General features: G+C 30.7%; 1 protein-coding gene across 2 annotated transcripts; it reads right to left on the minus strand.

Moving 5' to 3' along the window:
* Positions 1-413: 413 nt before the first annotated feature.
* Positions 414-4,026, minus strand: LOC114170560 (3-oxo-5-alpha-steroid 4-dehydrogenase family protein). Of its 2 annotated transcripts, none has more exons than XM_028056063.2 (6): positions 3,536-4,026; positions 3,115-3,455; positions 1,548-1,782; positions 1,093-1,188; positions 930-1,001; positions 414-836 (listed from the first exon to the last, which is right to left on the minus strand). In XM_028056063.2, the coding sequence occupies exons 1-6, from the start codon at positions 3,707-3,709 to the stop codon at positions 732-734; spliced, it is 1,023 nt and encodes a 340-aa protein (XP_027911864.1). In that variant the 5' UTR covers positions 3,710-4,026; the 3' UTR covers positions 414-731. The 2 variants fall into 2 exon arrangements, with proteins under 2 accessions (XP_027911864.1, XP_027911865.1); XM_028056064.2 differs by having other exon boundaries at positions 3,115-3,452; positions 3,536-4,024.
* Positions 4,027-10,864: the final 6,838 nt, after the last annotated feature.

The following is a 10,864-nucleotide window of genomic DNA, read 5'->3' on the forward strand; positions in this document are numbered from 1 at the left end:
CAACATAAAATCCCACTGTAACATGTTATAAGTTTCATCAAGATTAATTTTTAAGACTGCAAAACCGTTATTGCTGTTACTTTTGTGCATGAAATAAACAATCTCCTCAACCAAAATAAGATCATCAGTAATACTCCCACCACGTATAAATTTACTTTGAAGAGGGCTAATGATGCCATCAAGGGAGTTCGAAGGCTATTAACTTTTAATTGAAAGAAAAATTGTCTAAGTCTAAATTCGCATTCCTAGTTGTAATTAATTACCATGACAATGATGTATAGAATAACTTGGCTAACCACACAACCATAACAGTATTAACCATGGTTATTTCAGGATCAAAAATTATATTTGTATACAAAGTTATGCAAGTTGTCCTCCTGAGATTTGTAATTTGATAAACATAGAAAAGAATATTTCAACCAATAATATTGTCACCGCGAAAGTTATCAGCAACCGATGAGTATTTTACATGACCAGAATTTTCTGAAAACTCCATAATGAATGCAAATCATATCTATTTAGGGTTTACTTAGGTGGTAAAAGTAAAATAGGATCGACTCTGACTCTGAATGTTTATTTTTACACCAAAAAGAGAGCCAAAAGTTATCTCGGTAATTCCAGTAGTATAAGCTTACCTACACTAAAAAAGCTTGATCTAAACAAGTACAACTTGAGAAATAGTAAAGTTCTTTGCTGAGATCAATTGTGATAATTACACATTGCTCATAGTCTCACAGAAGAAATGGAATTATAGCAAATCGATTACTTGGATAATCTTTAAATTTCTGACGATACCATTTATGTGTTTCCACAGCTGCAAATGACAGATTTGCCACCTATAAAAGAAATATGCCAAAAGCAAATGAAAAAACAGAAGATAATTTGTTTAAAATATTAAAACCTTGCAAAAACTGCAAAAGAAATATTACCACAAAAGAAAAAAGTAACCAGATTGTTAGGTTGCATCCTCCAGTTGCGACCACAAAACTAGCGTATATAACCTTCATCATTATCAAATATTAGGCTTTTCATATCAGTCACATAAGTACAAGTTATAAAAGACAGATATAAAAAAGACAGAAAGAGGCTTACAATCTCAGAGAGATAATGTGGAGAGGAGACGATTTCAAACCAATCACCATGAGGAATTACATATTCCTCTTCCTCTGCGGAATGTCGTAGAGAACCCTGCCAATATAAAACTCAGCCTCACGATAATTGAATGTAACAATATTAAGATAACCTAGTCTACCTCGTTACGAAATTGACATATTTGCTTCAAACTCCAAAATTTCATTTTAAATAATCATTTGTATAATAGTTTACAAAATGTCAAACAAAGATCCACATGCAGAGCAAATGAAGAAAACTATAGATATTTAATTTCTGACGCTAAATTTATCATCTATTGTGACTTGGTAGCATTAGTATAATTCTATATCAGTGAGATGAAAATAAATAGCAATTAGAAGCCATGAAGATAAAAAAAGTCTTAAAATCAAGGACTTAGAGGTCTAAAATGTACAGTCTAACAAGTAGATGCATACAAGAATCTTATGGCAATGGTATTGATGAATCCAACCCCATAAGAAAACAGCTCCAGCAATCCAATGCTTCCACCCAAGCCTGATAAGAGGATTTAAAACCTGCCAGATGTCTAACTCTGTTACTTGCATCTGATTCTTGCCCTTGACAATGAACTCGGTCACTAGATTTGCTACGAAGTTAAACACCTCAACTGCACAATCACCACACAGCGATAGTGGTGCTGCTATGTAGAAACTAGCTTCAGAAAAATAATAAATCAATCCTCTTTGTTTTATTATCTTCTGGAGAACAACCAGTGATAACTAAAAGGTACAAATACAGGAAATTACGCAATCAGTCTTCATGTATATAGTGTTCTAAAAACATAGGTGTGGACCTTCTCACTTCAAATAACCAGAAAGAATGAATTTATTTTAGATTGCACATCAACAAGTAATACTAGTACTTCAAATCAATCTAGGCCAAGCATATAACTAACACTTAATTCTCAAGTGAGAAAATAAATGTGATTAATCACTCTCAATTGAAATCATCAGCTACTTTCCACATCTTGCACTTGTTTTTATTTCAATGCATTATGGTAGATCAAATGTATGAATTAAAGATTTAACGATCAGACTATATTTGTCAACAACATCAAATATACAGACAGTCCAAATGTCGATTAGACCTGTTCTGTTAAAACAATCATAAATATTGTATTGGATATGAAAGATATCTTTATAACTTCAGATATACAAGACACAAGTTTTTCCAAATAAAAATGGGGAAATCTTTTCAGGAAATAAATTTTACAAAGTTTATGTAACACAACAACAAAAGTTCAGAAAAGAGTAAATGACCGTTTTAAACAAAGTCTTCTATAATGAAGAAGTATTTAAATATGCATGTTCTACTTCTCTCAGCTCATGCTAAACATTCAAAGAGCAATGGCAACTACAACATTATTTTCCAAGCACTACGTCATGCTCATCCTCATAAAATTTGATTCAAGAAATGCAATATGATGAAAGCCAAACTCAAACTTGAATATCCCTGGAAACAACATTATACTTTAACCTATGTCATATTTTCATGACATGTCATGACTTATGTTAAGAACAAGACTTTAAACCGTCAAACCCGATAGCATCATGTTCTCTAACATTTTCCATTGAGACACTCTTATCAGATGAAACTCGCATGGTCCTACTAATTTAGAAATGGGAGCCCCAAAACGGGGAATGGAAACCGCATATTTGGTGAGACCACCTGAATTTCACCTATGGAGAAAGTGTCAGAAAGATAAATTTAAAGAGTGAATTACTCATATTTCTTGACAAATAATTCAGTGACCTATGCATTTCAGAAATTGTATTGGCCGAATCGACTAAGTTTACAAGTCCCCCTTGCAATTTTAGACCAATCAATCAAGAATTAAGAATTATTCACCCAACGAAGTATAAAAGGAAGTAACAGACTTCACAGAAATTCTCAATTCAGCACGGTAAAAACAACTTCCAAACTTCAAAAGAAACAAATGCAAGTGAAACAGATAAAAAAAAAAATCAATAGAAAAAAACTCACAACAATCCAGTGAAATAACCAATGACATGCATGCGGGCAGAAGGGCTGTAGTCAAAGACGTGAATGCTTTCAAAGAGTCGGCGGAGGACGTGAAATTCCATCAGCAAAAGCAGAGAAACCGCTTCCCACGCCGCATACCCCTGCTTCACTTTATGCGAATCGGCTCTTATGGTGGAACCACCCGTCAAGAAGCTGGTGATAGTAGAATACGAAAACGGTTCCGCTACAACCGGCACCATGCGGTACGCGTACGCCCAAGTCGCGACAAGCAGCAACGTGGTCCACAAAAAAGCCACCAGGTAGAAGTGAAAAAACAGCCTCTGAGGAATCGTGAATTTCTGCTGACAAAGAAAATTGCGTTCGTGATGAGAAATTTCGAGAGCGTGGGATGAAAATGGAAACCGCATAAAAGTGGCCTTACTTGGGAGGATTGCATGATTTTGCCTCGCCCGGCGAGGCCAATCAAGGTGCGGCGGAGGAAGCTTAGATTGGGAATCGAAAAGGACGCGATTACGATTGGTAACGTTGCAGCGAGCCATGCCGCTCTCAGAAATTGAACGAGAAGCTCCTCCATTGATTGGTTCTGCAGAAGCATGGTTTCTGCGTCGATTTATAATGCGAGATAGATACGAAGCGTGGGTGAAGAATCACCAAAAATCTATGGTGCGTGAAGGGAAGGATTAGGGATCTCGCTACAATGTTTCATTTCAATTTCAATTTCAATTTCGTTTCATTTTCGTTTTCGATCCTCTTCTTGAATGAATAGTAACTACGAATGAATACGATGATATAATAAGCACGAGAGAGATTGAAGAATGTTTGTGTTGGATTAAAGTGGAAACGGTGTTGACCTATGGCACCATCAGAACGGTGAGTGAAAACTCATCGCAGAAGCCTTTCCTTAGTTTGACACGAACGTCCTAAATTATTTTCTTTTTTAATCTTTTCTTTAATTGTATTTTATCTGTTAATTTTTTTTTAAAACAAGTAAACATCTGAATAGAATGTTTAATTATTATAACACAGAGTAGTAGGTAAGAAATCGTACAAAAAACACATATATAATGTTTAACTATGTAAACGCATGTGTTAACAGTACTGAAAAAAACTAAAGATAAATATTCTCAAATTGTATAATTAAAATATCTGTTTTAAATTTAAACACGAAGAAGTACTACATTAACTAATTAAAGATTAATTTTAATTTAGATTTAAACCGGTTATACAAAATTCAACCATCTTATCATTTACTATTATTGCCACTCATTCTTTCGGTCTACATCAGAACTAGAAGGTACAAGTACACATAGTGCGACGTCGTATTTGAGATGGCAGGTTTAGTTTGCTGAGGTACAAAGGAAGGTATCATTTTCAAATAAGATGGATGTTATTGCGATGGGTCATTGTTGGGCCCTGTGATTTTAAAAAGTGGATAAGGCCCTTTTTGAATTCTTCGTCTTGTTTTACTCGGGCATGGGCTGTTTAAGTTGCGGGCCCTGTTATTATTATTATTGCTAATAGCATGGGCCAGGGTCACGTGATGTGGGAGGGGTTTTTTTCAAAATTTATAAATTATTATTTTTGAATATTATGATTCTTAAAAATAGTAAAAAGAAGGGTTGGTGAAAGCTATCTCTAGCAATGCTTATATAAATTTTCTTACAAACCAAATAAAATTATGCCGTTGTTGTTACTGTAAATTTTGATTATCTAAGTGTTTTGCTTCCATTACATTCCCTCACTTTCGATTAAAAAAAATTAAAGAAAGTAATTACAAAGACTAAATACCAAAAAAAAAAATGAAAGAAAAGGTTAAAATCTTAATTTGATATCTAATTTTCATGAAAAATTTAATTAAATCTCTCATTTTTATTTGATTTAATTTAGTCATTTATTTCTTTCAACTGGTTCAATTATATATTTTCTTTCTAAATAAAGTGATTTGATAATATTAATTTTAATGAAAATCTAGCGTCAATCTAATAAAAATTAATTGAACCATTTTATAAGATTAAAAAGATTAAATTAAACCAAATAAAAACTAGGAAACTTGAATTTTAATAAGATTTAGAGGACTAAAAAAATATTTTAAAAAAATAAAATAAAATTTACATTATCAAAAAGTTAAATGAGTAACTAATGATAGGAAAAAGGTTTAATATAAAAATTATTTTATGATGGCTATTTGAAATTATTTTCTAAAGTTTAAAAAAAATGTCAGTTTTAGATATAACTATAAATATTAATAAAATATATAAATAAATTAGTTTTAAAACGTGATGACTCCAGTGATTATTTCAACTAAACTCTACCACCATATAATGGCTTAAAAAGCATTAATTATTATTTTCTAACTCTGCGGCCATGATTGTTATTACCTGATTTCTAATTGATTCACATCTACCACTTAACTATGTCGCCAACAAAGGTGTTTGAATAAAAGAAAAATGTCTTTTTTTTTATTATAATAGTTCTTATCATTAACATTTTTTCTTTAAAAAATTGTACATGATGTTAAGATGTAAACCGTCTACGTTACCGTTTAACATTGTTCATATTTAACTAATTTGTGATTTTTGCATTAATATTCCGTTTGGCAAAAGGAAAAAATAGAAAAAATATATTATAAAATAAAGAAAAATAAGAATGAGTGGAAAAATTATAAACATAGCAATGGTTTACATAAATACCTTTTAGTAATCATAAAGATTGCATAGCCGTTTTAGATGGTGGTACTATAATTATCTCATATTTTACATCTTATGACTAATAACAATCATTCAAATAATTTGTTTGATCAATATTAAATTATATATGCTTATATAGTATCCGTAAAGGAATTTATTCTTTATCATGTGTTCTTACATAAGTAAATAACATTTCAAGTGAGGAAATTTTATATAAATGAAAAAATATATTACATGCTTTCATTAAATTTTGAGTGATACTTATAAATTTCAGGGATTAAAAGGAGTTATATGTATTAGTTTATTTAAATCAAGTCACACTTCAAAAATAAAATTTTTAATAAAGCAATTATCGAAAAGGAGAGTATTATAGGTGATATCAATTGTCTTGTAACAAAGACTAAGTGAATCAATATGCGTCTTGACTAATGGGAATCGAGCATAATTGAATCGTGATGTTTGAATTACATATATAAGTAAAAAAAGTTATGTTCTAACTAATTATTATAATTTTTGTCAAAATGACAAGTGTTCGACACTAATAATTATTAAGAGATGAAATTATTATAAATTATATAATTATTTTGTAACATATATCAAAAGAATCAAATTACGATTCAAAAGTGAAATTTCCAGTAAAACAACGTGGCAAGAAAAAAATTATTGGCAATGGAATGGATGGTTCAATGGCATTATAAATCTGAGTGAAATGATTTTGGTGGTGTTTGGAATGAATCTGGGCACTTACCAAAAGGCAGCATAAAGGTTAATGATTAAGAAGGATTTGGTGCCGACGATTGGTTTCATGATTACTATGGCTTGAATTACACTGTACACTTATCAACCCATCGTCTTCTCCTTTCTCCTTCACTGCCGACTCATTCTTTCTTCCTCCATTTTTCAAACATTCAAATCAATTTTTATTTTATTCTTCGCGAAATTCTACAGTTATCATCCTTGTACTTTGCCGTCCGGTTTTCTTTTTCTCACACGTGCCATCTATATCTTCCTTCTTAATTAATTACGATGATCCAATATTCATTTTAGATCTAATTCATATCACCAAATCAATTAAAATAAATTTTGTTTTACTTGTAATAGAGGTGTTAAAGTAGATTTCTATAGCAGATGGAATTAGTTATATTTTTTTGTAAAATAAATTAACATAAAATAAAAATAAAAAATGTATTTTCATATAATATTTAAACATTTTATGTGTAAAATTAATTATTTGTGTATGATATTAGATGTCATATAATTTTATTAACATGTATTTGTGAGCATGTATTTTAATATCATATCAGCATAATTTAAATTTAATTATTATAAAATTGACTTATAAAATAGATTTATCTCACTTATATAACATAAATTCACTTTTTTTTTTCTAAATTTTATGAGATCTCCATTTGAACCCATGTTTAGAAATAAGGAAACACAATTTATTTTCATTTAAAAAGGTCACCTTTGTCTTTATTTAACCTGTATTTGTTCTCATTCTTTCTTCTGTCCAAAATCAAAGATAAAATTGGCTATGAGTAGCAAAATTAATGTGTCATTAAAATGTGTGATTTTGGAATGTTATCCGATGAAGAATACTATAATTACGGTAAATATATTTTTTTAATTTTTTAAGGTTTTGTTGACCGGTATCCTAAGGACATTGGTTAAAAGTAATTAATATACATTGAATCTTATAAAAGTATATAGATAAGTGTGATATTAAATAAACTTTGACCTAATAATCATTAATATAATTTTATTTTTTTTAAAGGACAAAAATGTTCATAAATATCATACATGTGTATTTAATGTTTACAAATAAAAGTTAAAAACTAATTAAATAATAAAATAACTATATTTTAATGTTGCTAAAAAATTAAATATAAAAAAATTTAAATTAACAGACAAACCAACAAAAAAAGTAGTGTTAAACATTTAAAAAGTAAAAAAAAAAACAACATAAGAAAGTATAAATTAATAGACAAACCAACAAAAAAATTAGTGTTAAACATCTAAAAATGTTATAAAAAAACAATTAAAGTGTCAATTTAAGATTTAATTGAATTTTTTTTAATAAAGACCTTAAAATTTTCAAAGTCCTTGTTTTGTAATAGTAAGTTATTGTCTAAAAATTTAAAAAAAGACAATTTTGTTATTATAAAATTTATTATGTATATTTATATTATTTTAATTATTGTATTTAATTATTTTATCTTTCAATATAAAAATAATGATACCATTCTCCATTTTTTTATCCCAAAATAATTACTAAAATTTTATTTTCTCCATGTTTCGAGATATGTCCCAACTTTATGCATACACTTTATAAATAGAAAAAAGAAACTATTAATTCTTCTCTCTGCAACTTTTTTCTCTTCCCCATTGTAGTGACAGGAATGGTCTTGACACCGGTTATTGAATGTGGTGGGCGTAGTCAATTTTACATGACTTTGTAAAGTGTAAAGATACAATTTTATTAAAAGAAAATGTATTTAATCTATTATTTATATAAAATAACTTTAAAAAATAATAGTATAAAAAATGTTTTTAGTGATAAAGTTAACCTACATTTCTCATGTATCACAAAATGAACTTGATTTTTCTAATGCCTAATGTTTTGATTTTCTATTGGGGAGCCTATTTTGGAATTAAATTAATAATTTGCATTCATAGCATCTTATAACTTTTTTATTGACTAAATATTAAAATATTACATTAATTCATCATGTAATTAACTTTTACATGTGATCTTTTTATAAGAGATGTCGTGAGAGTTTATAGATTACACGTCATCATTTAAACAAATTATCTTCTCCTATATTCAATAATTTTACATCATGTAAAAATTGATGTTAAAGTTAAACATAGATTAAATATTTTGTTATCTTTCAAATATTAATAAACAAAAAAAAAGTATATATATATATATATATATATATATATATATATATATATATATATTTTAAAATAAACAATATAGGATGTGGTGATTGACTTTAACCGTATTTTCTTAATAATATTAAGATCAAAATAATGGTGATCGAAGAATAACATATTATACTATTATTCAAACTTTAATTTCGTTAACATAATACCTTTAAGATAATTTGCTATATTCGAGGTATTGTAAACTTAAAAATGTAAATAATTGAGAAGAAAAAGTGGTGTTTAAATTATCTTTAGTAAGCTTCTAAACATGTGTAGTGTAGCCATTATATATACCGAAATCATTATATGCAATGAAACCATTGTTTGTATCGAAATCCATTTAAATATAAAAAACTATTGTTAATTCTTAAAAAATACTAATACTTTATACTAAATAATTATTTTATTTTTGTGAGAACCTTTTTTTATTTTCCCCCTTTCTAAGAGCACTCTCTCTGTCAACACACATTGATATTATGCTCCACTCACCTATACCTCTCTGCTGCACAAATTCTCCTCCTTCTCTCTAACCACCAAAGAAGTTCAGATTCCCAATTCAGTCTCTAAATCTTGTTTTCATTCTTTCAGCAACAGTAACACAACCTGAGATCACCACAGAACCTCCTCCCCAAGTTGTTCGATCCATCCTTACGCGTAAGTTGAATTTCAATTTCCTCAGTTCACCTTCCTTCTTTCTGAATTTAGGGTCTTTAAATGGCTGGGTCGAAATTAGGGAATATACTCATGTCTAGAATTCCCTTTCAGCTCCTTAAGTGCTGAAATGGTACCGTTCTTCTGTTGAAAGTTGATCTTGCTTGGGCTTTGTTGTGGGAAGGTAAGGGAAGCTAACCCTTTCTTTAAATTTCCTAGATAATCTGTGAAAAAACTTGAATTGCATGTTTGATTTATGGATTTGGCGTTTGAAATTGTGTGAATCGATGAGTAATTGAATGGTGCTAAAGGAAAACTGGTTTGTTGTATGAAGAAACAGATTCGTGACCTGATATTTTTGCCTAGGCGAGTAACGCTCGCCTGAGCGAAAATGCCATGAAACGCACCCCTGTTCCTGCGCGAAGTCTCGTCTAGGCGAGTTGGGGTCGCCTGAGCGAGATAACGATCTCGCCTGGGCGAACCAACCTAGCCTGAGCGAGGGTTCGCCCAGTGTTCTCTTTTTGCCACTGATAGTGTCTCGCCTGAGCGAGATAACCCCTCGCCTAGGCTAGACTTTCTAGCCTGAGCGAGAGGTACTGCAGTAGTAGTGCTTCAAACTTGTTTTCCTTGGTAAAAATATATGTTTTAAAGCATCTTTGTGCAATTTAGACTTTGTATGATTGGAATGCTACCATTTATGTATTGAATGATTTAATTGGATGTTTATAAGTATGAAGAGATGAAGTTTGAATGGAATTTCAAGGGGAAAATCCAAGTGGAAATTGTAGTGTGTGTAAGGATGCAAGGAATCTATAATGGTTGGTATCCTGAAACTCCAATAATCATTCAAGCTCAGATAGAGTAGAATGGATTATGTCGTGAGGAGTAGCAGGAGGTCCTCGTCGTCAGACTCGATCAAGTCTTAGACGTGGAGGGGACTTACCCTGGGAACAGTCGGGTGAATACCCCTTGTGTCCAGACTCTGCAGAGTTTTGGGAACCGTTACAGGCGTAAGCCACCAAGAGCTCCAACGTCTCTTACACAATCCGGATATTGAGTCTATGATTTATGATTGAATTGTATGTTATAGATGACATTTAAAATTTGTGAAGTGCATTGATGTTGTTTCTTTCTGTTAGCTTACCCTTCTTGTTGTGTTGTCTGCTTTTGCATATTACCTTTTGCAATGATCACCTATGTTTGGTGGGAGCAAAGAGGAAACCAGATGGAGATACCCCTCGTGAGTAGGAGTGGAGCCTAACAAGGAGTGCCAATTGTAGTTAGATTCCCGTTGTATATTTTGAGGTTTTGGGTGTAGTTTAGTGTTTTTCGTACCTACTCTTACCTGGTGTATGTATGTGGTATGGACGTAGTAGCGTGGAGGACTGTACTAGATACTTATACTTTGGGCGTAAGGCCATTACCTCACTATGTACTATGTTTAATCACGATATAATGTTTTGTTTGATAGTATGATAGAC

This window comes from Vigna unguiculata, chromosome 11, assembly GCF_037176805.1.
Source record: "Vigna unguiculata cultivar grain cowpea cultivar isolate G323 ecotype 2 chromosome 11, ASM3717680v1, whole genome shotgun sequence".
Lineage (NCBI taxonomy): Eukaryota > Viridiplantae > Streptophyta > Magnoliopsida > Fabales > Fabaceae > Vigna > Vigna unguiculata.